Source organism: Blennius ocellaris (assembly GCF_963422515.1).
Source record: "Blennius ocellaris genome assembly, chromosome: 11".
Lineage (NCBI taxonomy): Eukaryota > Metazoa > Chordata > Actinopteri > Blenniiformes > Blenniidae > Blennius > Blennius ocellaris.
The window spans coordinates 12,837,396-12,858,151 of NC_137660.1; the positions used below are offsets into that span (position 1 = coordinate 12,837,396).

The 20,756-nt window shown below is 40.8% G+C and overlaps 1 protein-coding gene across 1 annotated transcript; it reads left to right on the forward strand.

Moving 5' to 3' along the window:
* Positions 1 to 10,442: 10,442 nt before the first annotated feature.
* Positions 10,443 to 11,759, forward strand: LOC308136015 (G-protein coupled receptor 22-like; the record flags this gene model as incomplete). The annotated part of the gene is made up of 1 exon (XM_080504206.1): positions 10,443 to 11,759. The coding sequence occupies one exon, from the start codon at positions 10,443 to 10,445 to the stop codon at positions 11,757 to 11,759; it is 1,317 nt and encodes a 438-aa protein (XP_080360332.1).
* Positions 11,760 to 20,756: the final 8,997 nt, after the last annotated feature.

Here is a 20,756-nt window from a genome sequence, read left to right on the forward strand (position 1 = left end):
GGTGGTTGTCCTTGTACGTGCTTCCCCAAAGACTCAGCCTTCCACTGCGCTCATACCTCCCAGAAAGTGAGCAGGGTCCCCCGATGCTCTGGCCCACATTCCCACGCCTCGGTGGACACCCTTTGACTCCACTAATGTAAACAGATGCTGCGCTGCAACAGGAAGTGGACAAGTTCTGAGGAGCTGATGGAAAAAAAGCTGTGACAGGGAGCAGAGAGGACGTCTCAGTTCAGCAGGAAACAGCAACAAATCCCTCGCAGTACTTGAAGGGAATGGGGGGGGAACTGAAGAAACTGCATAGACAATTTGTAATCTCACTGTCGGGGTTAAATAGTTGAGTTCACCTAGTGCAGCTTTATGGCTCTAACCTCACCGACCAAAAGAACCATTTGGACTGTAAATCATAGGTGGAGCAGAGAGCTCATACGTAAGAGAAGCAGAGTGGACGGCAAGTGGTGAAATCTCACAGGGAATAAAGCACATTTACAACTTGATGTAATAAACATCTGAACATGGATGGATGGATGGGTGGATGAGTGGGTGGGTGGGTGGATGGATGGATGGATGGATGGATGCAAAACCATCAGCCATCAGGTCACACCTTGACCAACTGAATCTCATCAGTAGGCTGCTGTAATATTTGAGTGAAGCACAAGAACCAGTCATTTCAAAGAATACCATTTCTGGAAATTAGGCTTTCACAAAGGTGAACCAGTGTTTCAAAGACTGCCTATGACCCAAGAAGCACAGTAATGTTAAAGTGCTGGTGATCGATAACCACTGTTTATGATGAACAAAGCTGTGCAAGACTTTGGAAAGAGGGAAGCGCCACAGGCAGAGATGCATATGTCGACTGTACAGAAAATAAAGCAACATCACGCCGATAAAGAAAACCCCAAGAAGAAATCTAAATAAATCTGGGTCATCTGATAGTAGACTAATAAAAAAAAGTGTTTTTATGTGAAAATATATTTTTTTAGGGGAGAAATGAATGCAGTCATGGTCAGCTACAGTTTGTGAAATATTTCAGTAACCCACACTAACATTTCTGGAGGCACATATTACATGTTCTTTTACCATCGAGGAAATATACTGATGATGAGTGAAGGTAGTGAAGGAAAGAACCAGGGAGAAAATGTGTCAAACAGCTTTACACCTGTCACAGATGAGGAGCACAGTCTAAAAAAGCTAAGAAGATTCAGCAAGAGGAAAAAGAGCGAGAGAAGGAACAACTCTGTGCATTAACCCAGTCATCCGCCTGATGGATATAGTCACTGAAAAAGTCACCTGCCTACACACAAATGACTGCATCGGAATATGTAGGCAAGTAGCCAAACGTTGTCACCTTAGATGCCACTCATCATATGATGCGCAAAACATTTATTTCAGTCAGGCAAGTGCTTAATTGTTCTACAGTAACTGCACTATAAATCCATTTCCACGTGTAAGTGACGCTGAGTCCACTCAAGCATTGACAGAGTAAAGCCTGTGATCAAGTTCAAACTCACACTCTGCACACTTCATCACTGCATGCAGAAAATTCTGGTCGAAGGTTTGTTTTCAACGTCAGATCTATCAGTAAAAAATAGCATTTCTAAAAATAAAATATAAAAAATTTATTTTTGCATATTTTTTTGTCTGCATTTAACTTTTAAATGGATTCTGACCTTTCTATGCTTTTGAAAAAAATCTAAGTTGTAATAAAGTTGTGTTGGGCTCTTTTATGGGATGACATTTTCCGAGCCTGTTTTATTTGAGGATGCTAGTATTACTCAACAGAACTTCTGCTCTGAGGAACATTAATTTCACTTGTGTTGACATGGTAGCCAATCACTACAAATGTTTATTTGATAAGTTTTATTGATGGGAAGTGAAATGCAATAAACTTGTGCGGATTCATCTTTGAACATGCAGTTTGTTGAAAATGATAAAGAAGTGTTTAAAATGAAGTGGAAAAACATTGCGATGTGCAATGGCCAGGCTACATCACGAGCTTTCAGGGTCCTAAAAATGTTTCAGATATCTGTGTTTGCTATTGAGCAGTGTTTCTATCGCTGCCCTTTGAAGACCATTAATTTGTCTAAAACAGACTTTTCTTAATGACCTTTTACCTGAATTTATCTCTGCACTGAATATCTCACAGGTCTTTTGACAGTTCGCTGATCTCTCATTTGTTGCAAATACCAATAGTTCTCTCTCATAGTGCTCTCTTGAAAGTCAAGACATTATTTTACACTTCAGGAAGATATTTCTGTCTTTCTTTCAACATTGCATGAGAGCTGTGACTTTCTCAAGAACGTGAAATAACTGTTCAAGTAGGATTTGCCTTGATTATCATTTAGAAACTAATGCATGTTCTGTCTTGAGAATATGAATGCTAAACCTAAAATATATTAAAAAACATGAGAAAAAAATAGTAATTTGTTTTGAAAACATCCCATCAATATGTCACTGGCGTTTCTTATGGCAACGTGATATTTCTGGTAGAAGAAAATATAGCACATAAATGGTAGGTACAGTTTTATAAATGTATATATAGAATTGCACACAGAAAATATGTGTTGCCATTGTCTTTATAAAGGTGTTTGTAGGCTATATGTCCCTGTTGTATGTCGGCTAAGAGCAACATTAGGATGGAGCACATTTCCAATTAGACTAGAAACTTGGAAATGTTCACTACATTCTTCATACACCCTAGAGTTCCAAGGGGTTAAGAAAATCTAGCAACAGGCTTGGTCTACCCCCAAAAAAATCCCAAGGAGAAACACATGTCACCAAGACGCAACACTTACGTGCAATAAGGCTGTCATCTGGTGTGGTTACTCATGCTCTTGGCAGGTCACAGTCGAGCATGTTTCAAATGTCTTCCTGATGCAACACACCTGAATTTTCATACATGTGTCATCATGAAGCTGTGCATCTTTCAAAATGGAAAACTAGCACAATTTCATGGTCAAGAAAGAAGTGAGGATCCATAGGCAATTGAAGAATGGACTGGGGTGTGTCCTATGTGACTTGCTTGGAAACAGAAACCTAAGCAGCTCTGGAGACACCATTTGTCTTTCTTCTTCTCAATTTGACTCTACATGTCCTTGTGAGGTTGGACCAGCAGCTCTTTGAGGTTTGTGAAAAGGCTAAATTTCAATAAGAGTAGGTCACAGCAGACTGGCCACTCCATAATGGCAGACAAGTTACATTTTGGAGCAAATCACAGTGGCACCAAATAAGAAGTACACGGTGCCTGCTGCAGGAAGGAGATAAAACTGTGTGTGCTGGATCTTCTGGCCCTCCTGGCTTCTCTCCCAATATTGCGTGATTGCCTGCTGATGTTTGGAATGCAAAGTGTATACTTGTTATAAGACAGCGACAGACAGCACATCTGCTTCTGCTTCATCTGATGAGCTCGGGTCAGAAAAGCTCCTCTCAACAAACTTAGCACACGTGCTATGCCAACAAGAGTGTGAGGTAAAGACATTCACACATCTGAGCATTGACAGGCCATGTATCCACTACATTCGTGGACATCTACAAGCACTCAAGAGTGAACGGGGAGAAAACATTCGACAGAAGAGTCAGGGGACAAACAGAAAAAGCAAGATTAAATAATAATGAGAATGAAATATTAACGGCATTCTTCTATTGAACTGTGAAGTTTGGGGAGTGCAGTGTTTTTGTTGCAGCATGTTTACTACTTCTTAAACTACAAATTGAGGAGCTTAACGATGGCTCAGCTGTCGACTGTCCACCAATATTGTAGCAGAAAACCACTGTGAATCCTTGCTCTATGTGATTATAGTCTGACTATCAAAGGCTTACAGATGGATCCCGTGTAAGAAGCATGTACCAGATGAAGATGGATGCAGAAATCAAAGCATGCAAACATGCAATTCTCACAATGACACACTCTGTGTACACTACTGAAAAAACTGCAAAACAGTAATCACCATTGGAAGGTCAAATTTTTTTCTTTCCCCATCTGTCAAACACGCACACACACGCACACAGAATCTACTTACCCAATAATATTTATTATTGTAAAAGTGACAAATATCTCCGGAAATATATACAGTACAGGGAAGAGGACAAAACTGCATGGACACTACATATAAAAACTAGACAGGCATAACCAAACATTTCAATGGTGCAAGTGGAGACCTGCAATTACTTCTTTACTAACAATAAAAAGAAAGAACAAGGGACAGACAGTATGTGGCAAAACGTGAAGGGGAAAGAAAGAACAAGCAGGAGTTCTAAAAGTGAATACAATGAAAGCTATTGTTTTGACCCTTACACCTTTTTATCAAAGGCTGAGAGGTGAGCTATTAGTCACCAAGAAAGTATAGGTCTATTTATAGACAATTGAAAGGTCGAGAGGAAGTCCTTAAAGAGTACACGCCATGAGCATCAGCAATGTGGAATGTCAGAGGAGTAACACAGCTCCTTGTGGTCAAATTCACTGGGTCTTCATAATGTGTCCAATAGGAAAGAATTAGTCAGGTGAAACATACCTGTAAACATTCCTTCGAAATACATGGGAAGCTGTTACTAGTGCCCCGAGTTGGTGATTGCAAACGGTCCAGGCAGTGTAAGCGGCCATTGCCTCAACCAACAGAAGCACCACATATCTAAATGCCCAGAAGGGGAGAAACAAGATGGGTCTACAGTAGGTGCTGTTTTCATCTTGGGGCTCAAATGAAAAAATGTTTCACTGGAGAGCTCAGGATGACTGCATTCGAATTAGCAACAGCGGACTAGTGTCAATACACTGAATCCCAGGAGGATATATATCATGCAATGTGAAGATCCAGTGAGAATAAGCACTGGTGATGGGCTTAAAACAAAGTATTGGCTCGGCCTAATCCCTCGGTAAGAAGTGGTCTCTGCATGTCAAGTGGAAGGGAGACATGCACTTTTCCATGATCAGGAAGATCCTCTGCCCCCAATTGCACCACAATGTAATCAAGGTTTTCCTCTTGACTTCCAATGTGTCCTACATTAAAAGGATTGACATTGGCACAATGTCAGTGAGAGTGAGTGCACATCTCATCTTCACCAACAACAACAACCATGTTATATGTTTACAATATAGTGGAAGATTTGTCAGCTTCAGCACATATCTTCTGACTGTGTCCCAAAGGTTACTTACGGCAGTTCACTGGACTAAATATCGTGTGTTGAAATTAGATTTCTGTGCAGCTTTTTCACTCCTGTCGGTTTTTAGCTTGAGGTTCAAGATGAAAAACGAGGAGTTAAAAGGGAATTACTCAAAAACAACTGTCTAATAATTGTTTCTTCTTTTAATCAAGAGCTGATAAAACATATGAAGCAATACACTTCAATGTCAGTTCTTTGTGCCATCCCTGGTAAGTGATGAATAACAGAATTGTCGTATGCTGAAAGGCAGAATAAACGTGCAACCAAAAACACCTAAGGTGTGAAATAGTTCAAATAGCGTAAAAGCACACTGTGTGACCAGCAATCATTTGGAAAGGAACACGGGGCACCTACAGCAGAGTGAGATACCCATATGTACTATTTGTCTAGCTTACTTTCAGTTCATCTCCTGTTGGCGTATCCCCAGCATGTCTGGATAAGGATAAAATGCGCATGAAAGAGATTTCGACATTAGCTGGTAAACCGCTCAAAGTGTTGCACTTTTTGTGCTTACCGCTCTATTGTTGTGAATAACGTGTTATAAAGTAACATAATACTGCATCTCCACTACTTTTGGCTGCCATGTCCTTGTAACTGATTAATATTGTGAAATTACTAACAGTTAATGTGTTGTGTTTCTGTGAGTTCAGCATCAGCCAACATTAACCTGCATCCTCAGTCCCTGTGATGTCTATTTTTTGTTTTTATTGTACTAACAAGTAATGTAACTCCGCTGGTAAAGAAGTAACTCATAGCTGTATTAAAATATTGTTTTTGTTTATGAACAAATAAGATGCAGATATAGCAACATCCAATTAATTTCTTTAAGCGATCTCAAGTGACCCCTTTAATTGACCTCTCTTTCCAAAAAGCCATTTCTGTCTGCAAAACTGCAGCTCTCTAGATGTTTTTGTTTTTCCACCTTGCACAACCTCAGGAGACCCCTGAGTGTGTCAGAAAGAGAAATATCCACACCAGCCCATCTGGCAACAATAGTACTGCAACAGTCTCTGTCTAGGAGGTCACCTCATTTACACCAGGCTCCTGCCCAGAATCTGCATAGATTTCTCTTTAAGCGATGCACTGCTGCCAGCTGATTTAATGATCGGATGATACTACAAATAAGCAGGTGTTTCTAATAGGAAAGAGTATTTACAGTGGGTGTTAATCATGACTTTCAGGCAGAAATACCACGGTTAAAGTGGCCATCATCTTCTTTACTGGAGGCTGTCAGGTACCATAATGCCCACCAGCAATAATTGCACCTGACAAATAAGCCTTGGCAAAGGAATAAGAAGGTGGTCGACCTCTTACTGATCGGACACTGGAACTTAATTGAAACTATCAATCAGAGCTACCATACTCTTTCTTTTCTTTTCTTTTCTTTTCTGATAATATGCCTTCCTCCCTCATCCATTCCTCCCACTCAGATGCAAGAATGTATCTTCTCTCTTTCTTACTGTCTCTCATTGTCACTCCCATATTAGGACCTGTGTATGTGCGTACAATCAATAAAAGAAAAAAAAATGCCTCTTCCTGCTGGCTGTCCATCCTCATCATCCTCCCCATGGTGCACAAACACATTACTTCCTCATTACAATGTGACAGAGCTAATTAGTAAATCTTCTCGGCATTTTCTGCAATGTTTCCTTCAGCAGTCTGCCAATTTGTCTCTGCAGCAGGTTGTGTGTTTAGCGCAGTGACATCTAAAGTCCCTGTGCAAAATCGTAGTAGAAGCTTCTTTTTTTTTCTCAAGCCACTACAGCCTCACACGGGATGCTACAGTCAGTGACAGGGGGAGAGAGGGAGAGAGAGAGAGAAGGAGGATATGTCAGAACAAAAGGAAATACCTCCCCTCACCGAAGACGAAAGGGTTAAGCCTATTACAGAAGACCAATCAGGACTGGGGGAGCACTGCAAACCTCCGCAGTGAGAGAGAGAGAGAAAGAGACAGAGAGAGAGAGAGAGAGAGAGAGAGAGAGAGAGAGAGAAAGCAGAGCGGGAGATAGAGAGATACCAGGAGTGTGATGGTTTGCACTCCCATCCAGACAGTCGGGCAGGAAGGGAGTGCAATAGAGAGTAGGTTAGATGAAGACTATTCACACAACAGTCTACAAGGATGGATAAGAGGAAAAACAAGGGGGCGAAAGGAAAATAAAAGGACTCCCACCAGCTTTTCTGACAGGACTAATTTTTGTGTACTTCTGTCTGGCATTCAGGACGGAATGAGACATCTGCTAGTGGTGTGACCCTTGTATGTTCATCAATATTCAAGTCTAATCCTTGGATTACTGTTGGAAGAAGCAGAAGATCAAGCAGCAGTTTGTATCAGTCGACCTAGATTGTTGCAGAGGTGGAAGGAGAGTCGGAAGAGAGCGAGAGTGGTCAAGGGACCAGCTCCGGTGCATCTGTGTTTACTCTGAATGGTGAGCGCTGCTGTGTTTTGATGGGGCACTTCATACTTATTGCTTTGATTTTGCAGAATAACGATGGGCTGTGTGTGTTTACCAAATAGCTCTCTCACAGTAGGAATGCATAGACGTTAACTATCAATTTCAGATAGACTTAGATTTATTCGTATTTTATTAGTATTTTTACGACTAAAATTGTTGAAACATTTCTGAATAAAAGGACTCTAATGATGGGTTTATTCATTAAGATATCTGTATATTCGTTTTGTGAGTCCATTTGTGTGTGTCATCACTACAGACACACACAACTGTCATAGTGCAACTTGCTTGCCTTGAAACATTACACATGTAACAAGTATTATCCCATATCTTGCTGGGTACAGAGGCATGATACTTATTGCTCAGTTTTGATGACAATGTAGCACGATAAAGTGGAAACATCTCTCTCTGAAACAACCTTGAAGAGTGACTGACGTGTTCCTCTGAAGAGATTACCTGGGTCTCGTATAGTGGCACAAAAGGAGGCTTTATGATGACTTCCCCAAGGACTCAGTGCACTCAAGCTTTGAGCAAGTCTGTCCTGTAACGAAAACAGTATGACCACAAACAACAGCACTACGGCTGCACATTTATCGTATTATAATTTACATTAAATATTCTTTTTTTGTAATCAATTAATGCTGAACACAAATGGAAAATTGTTGCTGCGAACAATGGCAAATGTGAGAAAAGGAGGATGAGATGTAAATGCGAGCTGCTTTTGTGTGAGTTGTTTTATTAGAGCCACTGTTATGTTAATGCAATAGCAAAGATGTAAAGTGCATCAGGCACCGCACAGAAACATGATAAGACATCAGAGGCTGGTTGCTATGTTAATGAGAGTTTCCTTGTCGCCTCTCTACAGAGGATATGTTTATTTTCACGAACGCATCCCCCACACTTCCCTCTCCTACTCCCGGTCTCTCTCGTGCTCAGCTCCTAAATCATATATCCTTATCTTCTCTCTTTCTTCAGGTCACTGTGAACAAAGGATGTTTGGATGAAGGACATACGGATGATGTTGTACACAGCTTCATAAGTAATCATTGTCTTGGATCTCTTGGTGTATCTAAAAGCCGGCTACTCTGTCTGATGAAGAGACTTCCACTACCTCAAGATAATGACCTTCTCCTCAGACGCTGAAGCCATCCACCTCCCCCCTCCCAAGCACATATAAATACTAGATCACAAATGTCACAGTGATCACATATGTCATGGTGACTGAACGCACATGCACTATAATACTCGTCTCCACTCACAGCGTCTCCACTGATTTAGAGTTCAGCATGTCAAGGGGCAAACTGGAGACCAGTCCTCGATTTACAAGTCAATGGCGGCTGGAGCCTGGCTTACAGAGACTGATGAGAAAGGTGGAGAGTGAAGGCCTGTTCCATTAGTGTTCCCAAAGGGAGACATGGGCTTAGCTGCTGCCTGGATGCACTGACCTCTCCTGAACACGTTCTGGACATTACTATGGTATACACCAGAGGATCTACACAGCTGGCCAACAACTCTGCCTATTGGAGTAAAAGCTAATGGAAACAACACGACAGCAAAAACCAAGGGTTTGGATCTCACGACAACCAATACGCTCCAGCATTGCACCGGGGAAAGTCTGTGTATTTCTTTTTTGCTTGGCTGAGTACCTCCTGTATGGGAATATCATGAGACTATAAACAGGGGGTGGCTTAATCATATCAACCCACTTCAACCCATTCATCAGAACTCCCAATATCAACAAACTGGAGATCCTAGAAGAAACTCATGGAAGGGATCAGCCTCTATTCTTCATTGTGTGCTAGTGGCACACATCATTTTTGCCATTGAAACCCGGAGGAAGAAGTTGGCAGTTTGCAGACAATCTTTGGCGAGGCAGACGGGTGGTTCTCTGGCTGTTGACCTCTCTGGGAGGGACGAGCAGTGAAAGGAAACGCCTCACCTGGGGGGAATCTATTGGAGCGGAAAAACTTTTCCACTGGCAATGTTTGGATGTGATGCTCGTCTCTGTGGATCTAACATGGACTCTATGGCCTGATTACACAGCCCTGGTATTCAGATAGTGCTGGAGGGAAGGGTAAATATTATAAAAAATATTTAATATTCTCCATTCCATCCACAATCCAGTTCAGTGCTACTGGGGTATTTCAATTTATTTTGAAGCCCATATCAGGTTCTGCTTCATTTAAGCCATTAATTTATAACTTGTTTCCTCTTTTTTTGTTTGTTACATTTCTCATTTAATCAATAATTTATTTTCAGTCTGAATAAACTTTTTTTTTTTATTACAGTATTTTAAAGGGAATTTCTGGGAGTAGCAAGTGCGTAAGATTAACATCACCTTTTGGCATATTATTATTAGTGGTTACAAACATCTTATACCTTTATATACCAAATGCCAAACCAGGAAAATCATTATAAGTATAAGTAGTGTTATTTCATCCATCTCTCTTGCAACATTAACTCCATCCAGGCTTCATGTTGACTATGAACTATGAATAGTTCAATAGACTCTGAAAATCACCCTCAACAATGACTGTTTTGCACTGTCGCTATTTGTTTTTTGCTATGTTATTACTGGGGCGTACAGCTGTCAGATGACAAAAGTAGAAGATATATAGTTACATACTGGAACAACCCACTCAATGTGCATCATTCATATGCTTTCAGCATATGAATGATGCTTTCTTGATAAAACTCCAATGTTATCCTATCATCACATTGCACCAGATCAAATTTTTCAGATGTATTTTAGTTGCAACGTTTTGGTACTACACAAACACGTCGCTCTCCTTTTCTCACGATAGTTTCTGTTTTTCTTTCCTCCTCACATACAGGATAATGCATATCCCTCCCTACCCAGAAAAAGAAGCCACCATGAGCAACGTTACAGTCACCGACAACACTGAGCCCATCAACCGCACCATGAGTCCGGCAACCTCCAGCCCCTATGCCTACCCTGTTAGTTTTCAGGTCTCCCTGACAGGCTTCCTCATGCTAGAAATCTTGCTGGGCCTAAGCTCTAACCTCACTGTGCTTGCCCTTTACTGTATGAAGTCAAACCTTATTAGTTCTGTCAGTAACATTGTCACCATGAACCTCCACGTGTTGGACGTGCTGATTTGTCTGTGCTGCATCCCCCTCACTATTGTGGTGGTCCTGCTCTCCCTTGAAGGAGATACTGCCCTCGTCTGCTGCTTCCATGAAGCCTGTGTCTCTTTCGCAAGTGTTGCCACTGCTGCCAATGTGCTTGCCATCACTCTTGATCGATATGACATCTCCGTGAAACCAGCCAACCGTGTGTTGACCATGGGCCGTGCCCTGACTCTACTGGCTTCCATTTGGGTGCTATCCTTTGTAAGTTTCCTTATACCCTTTATTGAGGTTGGCTTCTTTGCCCAAGGCCATGCTGAGTTGAACCAAACACTGGTGGAGAATGTGGTTCACTCTAATCAGTATTACACTGAATTGGGCCTCTATTATCACTTGCTGGCTCAGATACCCATTTTCTTCTTCACTGCTGTTGTCATGCTGATCACCTACTCCAAGATCCTGCAGGCACTCAACATCCGGATTGGCACTCGTTTCCATGCCTCACAGAAGAAGAAGGCTCGCAGGAAAAAACGTCCATCCATGACGGCTATGACAACTCAGCCGGACGCGACAGAAGGATCCCAGAGCAGTGGCACCCGTAATCCCACACTGGGCATGCGTACCTCTGTCTCTGTCATAATTGCCCTGCGCAGGGCTGTGAAGCGCCACAGAGAAAGACGAGAGCGCCAAAAGAGGGTCTTCAGGATGTCCCTCCTGATTGTCTCGACCTTCCTGTTATGTTGGACGCCCATCACAGTGCTCAACACAGTGATACTGAGCGTGGGCCCCAGCGACATGATGGTGAAGTTGAGACTGGGCTTCCTGGTCATGGCTTATGGGACCACTATTTTCCATCCTCTACTCTATGCCTTCACGAGGCAGAAGTTCCAGAAAGTCTTGAAAAGCAAGATGAAGAAGAGAGTGGTGTCAATCATTGAGGCAGATCCTACCCCCAATAATGCTGTCATTCACAACTCCTGGATTGACCCAAAGAGGAACAAAAAGGTGACATTTGAGGACAAAGACGCCCGACTGAAATGTCTGTCATCTGAGGATGTGGAGTGAAGGAACTTGTTACCTTTAAAGAATTACAGTCAAAGCAGCTAAAACTGACATCAGGTGATGATAAAAAAGGGAAAATGTTAATCCAAAGCAGTAATGTAAATAATATGTGCAATAGAAAGTACAAGAGGTGAATAATTTATTACTATTTATTGAGAACAAAAGTAGATTTCATAGATATATCATATACTGTACTGTAGATATTGCATGGCTTTTTGTAACAGTAGCAAAATACAGTACATTGTGTACAAACAAATATATGTACAGTACAAGATAAACAAGGTATATAAATAGAGAGACAGAAGTAGAAATTGCAATGTAAATGTATATTTATAATAAATTTTGTGTCCACTCACATAATTCAGCAAAATGTTTCTTACTCCTCCCCAAGTAAAGTGTTTGTGATTGTGTAACAGCTGTGAGATTACGCCCATTCATCACCTTGCCACTTGCTGTGATACCACACCTCATGTTGTTCGATGAACACTGACCCTATTGCCCAGGAGGCCACGGAGAGAAAGCCCCCATGATAATATGGGGTCGTAGGTATGAAAATACAACAACAACAGAAACAGGCATGTCAAACGTAGAAAACTTGGAATAAAAAGTAGAAATGGCTGTGCAGCTATGACTCAAAGATCTACTCTAAAGGTTTATGGAGGAAACCAGAAGTGTCAAGGTCAACCGGATCTCAAGGAGATCCAATCCAGTAACATGACAGCACAATAACCTATGAATAATGACAACTCAAATGTTTCCCTTTGTATTTTTGAAAATAGAAGTTTGTACATTATGAAAGAAATCAACATTTCCATAAATATGTTTTCATAAAAACCGAATATGTTGTTTATTGTTTGTGTTTTTTGTGAGGACGATAAAAGCAATGCCCCCTAAACTAAGAATGCAATATAATGTCCAAAAATTGGTTTCTTTATTTGTGGCTTGCATGGAATAAAACAACAAACGACTTGATTTTGAGGATCATCATTTGTTGGTTCTCCTCAAACGTCGGAAACCTTAACTACAATAGTTACGGTTTCAGTTTCCCTTCAGACTTATGGAGGAAAAAAAGTCAATTGCTTGTCCATAATATAAAATAGTAAGTCCTATTAAATGAATGTAAATGTTTTCTTTATGAAGTTTACACTCTGCTTGTCATGCCAATAGACGTGATAATGGACCTTGTGACGTTGGGTGTTGGCCGATGAGCTGTATATTTCATACCCCTGCTGTACACGATCACTGTGAGTTAGAAGAGACAGAAAGGGCTCACATTCCTTACGGGATACTTCTCATCGTCGTGCTCGACATAAACCAGGTGTAAACAAAACCTGATCTGTTTCATTTAAGCAGTCACCTATGTGAGCCAAATGGAAAATGTACAGCTGCATTATTCTAGTGTGATGAATGAAGTCTGACAATTTGGTGGAACAGAGGCTGTGACAGCCACAGCACACGCTGAACACAATTAATATATCACAACAAACACCGTGCTAATTCACTGAGAGACCATAATTTCACAGATGGTATGTTCTGATATGGATGCTATTTAAACATCTGTTCTTAATAATGTTTGCCAACCAGCAATAATCCTCTCCAAATAAGCAAATCAATAGATGTGAAAAATGACTACTGCTAGCATTGTGAGAAACAAATAAAATCATTACAACACAATAAAAACATAATGCAGTTCGTCTTCTCTGCATGTGTTTGAGTAGCACTCGTGCAAGCCCTCCGTTGTTTATCAATAAAAACAGACAGCAAAGTTGTATTTCCTAAGTGGCTTCTGCCGGAAGATTATAACGCAGCTAAATCTGTATTTTTGGCTTAACTTGTCTAGTTGACAAGTTTGCCCTAAATAAGTAGGAATGATTTATTCATGGATTTCAAGTAGAAATAAGCATGAGATTTAAAAAAAAAAAAAAAAAAAAACGACAACCACAAACTAAGCAGTAAAGCTTTTTACATTCAGGGTGCATCCAAACACCCAATCTAGAGACAGAGGTACAATGCCTATTAGCATACAGAGCCACACTCAGCTTGTGCATCAGTGCACTTTATTTCAGTCCCAGGGTCAAGGATTAAATTTTATCTATGCTGTGGATACAAATACTTCGTCCACATGGATACACAAGGAGACACACACTGTACTTCACAGTATGTCCCTGTAATGAACTTATTACATGTGTGGCTTTGCCGTCTCAGGTACAGTAGAAAATTGAAGAGCCCTTTTGATTCATAGAGCACCGGGTTGTTGGCTACCAGAGTGATTATACAACCACGATCAGATGCCTCTCTGGCTGTCAACGTCTGGTTCGCAGCACAGCAGAGAGGGGCAATATGGGAATATTGATGCAGGCAAGGTTCTTTATGGCTGTGCTGTACACAGGCAGTGTGGATGTCACGGTGCCTTGAGGGTGCATCTGTGACTGAGAGTGGAGATGGGATTGCAGCCAGCAACAGATTAGCTGCCAGGCCAAAGAAAATGACCTATAAGATGACACATTTAGCCAGAGGAGAAATCGTATACGAATATGTTAAAGTGTTAGTCACGTTAGTAAAGTTTTAGACGTCAAACTTCAAGAGAAGAGTTTCAAATCACAAGCGACGGTCTCCTCTCTGCTACATTTACAGAAACTACAGTCAACAATCTAATCCTGGTGGTCACATAATTCACACCTCCACTCAAATGCTGAAAAAAAAAAATCATTTTTATTGACTCCCTTCTAAAATTACCACTCACAGACCAATATGCTTTACGCTGAATAGACTTTGAGGCCACAATTTGTTTTTCCATGCTGAGGTGGCGCAACACTGGCCAAAACAAACAAGCCCAAATGCACAACCAGCCTGGCGTGATGCTCTGGTCGATGTATTCAATGTTATTGTCGGGATAGGCAGGAGCACTATGACTGCCAGGAACAAAAAAAAAATCTTTATCAAGGCCAACAGTGCAATGCTCATTCAGTCATTTATCATATGATCCTCACTATACACATCAACAATGGTATTAGTTTCCTCTATGGCCTCTGTACTGCCACCTGCTTGCCACCACATGTTTCTTAGACTGTGGCTTTGACTTTGACTTTACAGATGAAAGGTTATACTGGTTTAGGGGTCTCTCACACGCAAAAAAAGTGTTTAAAAAAGTATCTTTTCTTGCACTGTAAATTACTTCTGCTCTCTCTGCTATTTATTAATCAACTTCAATATTAATAGTATAATTTCACTGTCGTGGCAGTAATGTAAGATGTCAGTGTTTCCTTGGAAATAGCTGCATACATGAATAATAGACGCTTGTAGTGACAAAACAAGGCACAGAAGGGGTGTTTTATTAAACTGCTTTGGAACTGCTTTGGTCCCTGCAAATATTTATACAGCTCCACATATCTGTGTGCGTGCGTGTCTGTCGATCTGTTTATACTGTATGTCCTTGCATGTAATCATCTGTTTTCCTTTTAGTTATATATAACTCTAGTGTGACTAACTTTAATTTGGCAGTGATAATGTATTAAGCCTGCACCAGCTATGTGATAATGAATTAGTACGATACATAATTGAATGTTTTCAGGGCACACATTTCTAATGCACTCTCCATATATGTATCCACTTTAAATTATGTCCAGTCTAATTAAACGATTCAAGCAAACACCAGCTGATATTTGGGTAAGGATGAGCTGTACCCTGGATAGGTTACCATACCAGTCCCTTTTACTGGGGCAACACACAAACAGAAAACAACCATCCATGCACACATTCAACCACTTTCAGGTGAGATTCATCTTTTAGTCTAGGATTTGCAGGAGCATTTCTGAGCATCCAGAGATGTGTACATTGAGAGTAAATACTGCTAAACACTACACCATGGAGTAGCCAACATACTCACAGTCACCACAACATCTAACTGCCAAAGATCATTTTGCTACACAATACCTCAATGTAAAAATAGTGATGAAATGACAAAAAGAGTCTCCACTCACAATAAATATGATTTAAGGCAACACATATTCTCTACATGAAATGTTACAATCACAGTAGACACTAGTATTGACACATCATGACCAGGAGACTCTTAACAACTGACATCTTTACTTCTGTATGAGGTTAAACATGAAATACTGAGATCCAATACCTGTATCATGAGACATTCACCTCTCCGCCAGAAGAAACAGTAATTCAGGCTCTGGAAGTGGCCACAATTATTCTCTCTGACATTCTCTCTCATTGTCTTTATCGTACATCTCTGCAGTGAGTACCTCTGAACTAGTTTTCAGATGTTATTCTTTTGATCTGGAGCAGCAAACCTATGCTGATCCTCAGAAACTCCTGCATGCTAAACTGGGACTTTAGATTGCCATCTCAGAGTGACCTAGAGATATTCAGCCCCACCACATCACAGACCAGTGTTATCTGTAATTGCTTATCCCCTGTCAAACAGCTGCACAATGTTCTTGAAACATTTCGCTTGAAGATTAAATCTGCAGCAATTCGTCATCCAGAGCTGTGGGATATATTGTAAAATATTGAGGTGGACTTTAAGCAATGACCAATGACTACATTTTTTGCCCCAGGCTCATTATTATGCCAAATTGTTGATTCAATTTTAAGGCTGCATTAAACAATTTTTGACTACCGAAGGCAGAGGCAAAACGACAGAAATGCTGTTCATGCTCCATTTAGCATACATGGAATAATTGATAACAAAGCTATACCGTCTCATCACACGTGTCTTTTTCCTTCCAATGTTCTCCTGGTTGAAGCATGCTCGAGAGGTTGCCAGATCCAAGTTGAATTTACCTGTGCAGAAAACAATATATATTTCTGTGGTTAATCACATGGACTTGGCAATGCTTAACCAAGAGGCTTATTAGAGGCGCTTGACCCTGACTCTTTTTTTATTTTGTCCCATTTTTCTCTCCTGTAGTCAGCATCACGGCTGTAACGTGCTGCTGTCCTTATCTCATACATTATGTCCTGTCTGTCGTTCAGCGGCCGCATCTCTTGAAAAGCAACCCCCAATTCAGATGCCATCTCTTCAGGGTCCCTCTCTATCTAGCCGCAGACACAGAATAAAAGCCCAGGAAATCACATTAGTTCGTCCGTATGGAGCCTCTATTGCATTAGGTCGGCGAACACTCAACTGTAATTCTGCTACTGTAGAGAAGAAGAAAGTGAATTGAACACACCAGCCAGCACGGCTTGACAAATTGTTGCTTGTGGTCATTTTCCAAATGTTACTCTCACCAAGCCGCATTTAGAGAGATGGAAGGACCCTTTATAGAGCCGGAAGATATATGACTCTGATAAAAACCTATAATCTCTCGACAAGAAAATCTACGGCTGAGATAGAAACCTGGAATCAAAGCCAGCGAGATACAACGGAGCATGACCTCTACCTGCAATGACCTTAATGGCATCATTGTGTGGCGGAGGGGAGAGCAAAAGACAGAGTCTGCCTTTAAATCAGTGCTGGGTGGATTACTGCTCTCTGCTCAGCTGAGAGCAAACATTTAATGGCACAAGTGCTCTCCTTTATTAATCACAGCTTGTCAGGGAACAAATAAATCCTGAGGGTAAACTGGGATAAGCAACTTTATATGCATGCTAAGGACATTACAGGAATGCTTTACAGAGTGATTATAGAGACTTGCAAATGTGTAAAAATCCTACACTAAATACAAATGTCCTTCATACTGGGAAATTCCTCCTTCAGTAAATGTGCCATGGATAAAAGGATCAGCCAGCACATTCTTATTGCACTAAGCCAAAATGTGAAGGACAATAAGAAGTCAGAAGTCTTGTATAAGCATGGCCACATGCCCAGTCTCTGTGTGTGTCCACCTGCCAGTCATTGTGCTTCTTTCTATGTGTGTTGTCCAGCCATCGATTTGGCATATATGGCCTCTCCATGGGCAAATGCAGTCATACACATACTGACTTTATTGTTTTGGGTCAATTTCTGTTGATTTTTGTGGTTTTTTCTGGCCAGTTGCCACCAGGTATGACATAATGCTGCATCAATGAAGTTAAATATGCTCCGCCTTCAACACTCAATGTTTCATTATAAAAATGAGAGAATTCACCTTGCCTTTAGTGAAGTAACATCCTGTCTGGCTCAATCTTGTCTGCACTGTTTGATATGGCTTCCTTCAAAAAAGGCTTTCAGAATACCGTCCACAGATCAAAAACCGAGAGTTGCCTCTGAAACACACCGCAGTGTTTCTGATGGAGACAAAAGCATTATCCATATTGGCTGCAGTAGAGCTATAGCCTGCATCCACTGGACCTATTTGATCGTAAAATATACGATCAAATTGCAAAATGGCACAGGTCTCGTACATGCCAGTTATGTAAGTATGTTTACATTAGATGAGTAGAATAAATACAATGTCAAGATATGTCAATAAAAATATGTGTGTCTGCATCAATTACTGGACCAAAATTCATTTACACAAACACATTCAGCAGTCAAGTTGTGTTTAATAGCAAGAGCAACTCCACATAGGAAAGAACCAATTGTGAGGTGAAGACCTTACAGGACACTAAACCCATGGGGTGGTTTTTGTATTTATTCAACAGATGATATGTGAGTCTTTCTAAAGTTAATAATGCAATTAGAGTTAGGTTCAAGGTTAGTCAATTAGCAGTGATGGTTAAGTTAAGAATTAGAGAGCAGTTGCTTCAAAGTGTCTGGTGTTTGGGATTTTTTTGTGTGTGTGTGTGTGTGTGGGGGGGGGGGGGGGTGTTCAATTTTGGGAAGAAGAGACGAAAAGAAAGGAGCGTGGTGTGAAATTATCTACTCCGGGGCCCCACTGGTAAACCCGTATGTGTGTGTTTTATTCCAATCATCTAATTAGCATGTGTGCTGTGTACTGCTGAGTGTACACTCCATGTTCAGCGACATCCATACAGTGTGTGAACACATCCTTGTGTCAGGACCAGTTGTTTTATCAGACAGTGACAGAGTGCCAGCCGCGGCGTGTGAGAGGGCAGGGCGGCAGTGAGAAGATTGTTGCCCTCCAGTTCTCCTCCCGGTGATGTATTCTGTGTGCTGATTACACCACTGCTCTCTCCCCTCCACAAGGACAGATATGAATGGGGCCACCAAGACTGAGCTCACTTGCACAGCCTGGCACTTTGAATCTGACACAACACAGTAAGCATTTCTATTCAACAGAGACAAAAGAGGCAATTGCATTTCAGTCTGATTCCACCCACTGCTGAGTGCCATCATGTCACAAGGGAACTGTGGTTATTCTGTGCGTCGTAGAGTTAATGGAAACTGGTGTAATCAAACAGCAGACTCAAGTTCATCTCAGGTTGCATCTCGCCAACTAGTGATTAAATATGTTCCACGTCAAACCCTAATTTAAACTGATTTCATAGCTGCACATTTTATTTGTCGTATAACCGGATTATTTGAGAAGGCGGTCACTCTTTTTTCGACTGTATTTAAGAAAAATTAGTCCCAACCGTGGAGATGATTACACCCTTGCTTTATTTAGTGTTGAATTATGGAAACATGTTGAAAAACAAAATATTGGCACACATAGAATATACTATCCATCTGCTTGGGAACTCTCTGGAAAATTAAAACATTCTTCCCTTATCTGGGTTCTTTTGTTTACCTTTAACACTCAAACTCTCGCTGCAGATAGGCCCGCAGAGAATGGACAAACCTCTGCTCCTGCAAACAAAGCAGCCTGAAATCCATTGCATATCTCAGAATGAATATATTAGTACACACTCAGCCCCCCCCTAAAAAAGAGAGAGTTGGTGTCTTTGTTACTGAGCATTTTCTATCCAACTCTTTTGTTAAGCCACACAGCAACTCCCACTCAACTCCTCTCACACTGTCGACTGGTCTGTACACACATCCTGCAACAGCCTCGCTGACAAACACTGTACGGAACAAAACTGCAAGATATCACCAATTCATAATGTATCTGTGGTCACTGTAATGTGCATATAATACCATTTAAATAAGGGGAAGATTCAAAAGCTATCTGACTATTATCTGTGATGTTCAAAAGCTTTTCATGCATAAATATTAATGGCAGCTAAATATAAGTTTAAGAAGACGCTTTATTTTCTTTCCGATCTGGTAACTGTGGAGGCCATTAGACTCTTCAGAGGTCATGACTCCCTGAAGAGTGAGAATTTTTTTCAGATGAATAAACTTGTACTACATTCAGGCTAATTGTAAACTTTCAAACATTCAGTACAGTGTCAGTGCATTGAATACAGTCAGTCTTTGTGACGGTTGTTTGGATGCACACTGTTTATCCTTTCCAGACAACAGAGAATGTAGGCGAGAGATTTCTATAAACCGCCAAGCAAACTTGGAATTCTGCCCTTTTGCTCACTTGATTGTCGACAATATAATCAAACCACGAGTCTATTTTAGAGTGTTATCAGATTGAATGGATCGAGCAGCCGCAGTGAAACGAGGTATTCAGCTGTGGTTTGAAGCATTTAAAACAATTTATCCACCACTTTACAACCACAAGAGTTAAGATAGAGCAGACTCTCTGGCAAAGACTATTATGTGAGTGTAATGCTGGCTACTGCACAACAATGTCTCTCACTGACAGATAAGGGGAACAAACATTTCACACTGCAGTTTTCAGTTTCTGTCCAACAAGCCAAGTCTCAAATCGGCGAATTAGAGACCAATTCTAACAACATTAGCACTAATTCCTGAGCAAAAACTCAACTCACCTACAAAGGCAAATCATCTGAAATGTTTTTACAGTGAACCGCAAAACGTTGTGTAGTTTATGGATTGCACATCAATCATTATAATTGCATGTTTTCCTCAAAATGTTTTATTCATTTCATCATTAATTTCTCCTCAATTCTTGTACATGTTTCAAAAGACTAAAGCACCTGCGTCCCGTTATGACCAACAGCATTTAGTTATTTAAAAAAAAAAAAAAAAAAAAACAACAACACAAAAACAACAAAAGGCTCATGCAGCAGTATATCAAATTCCAAAAT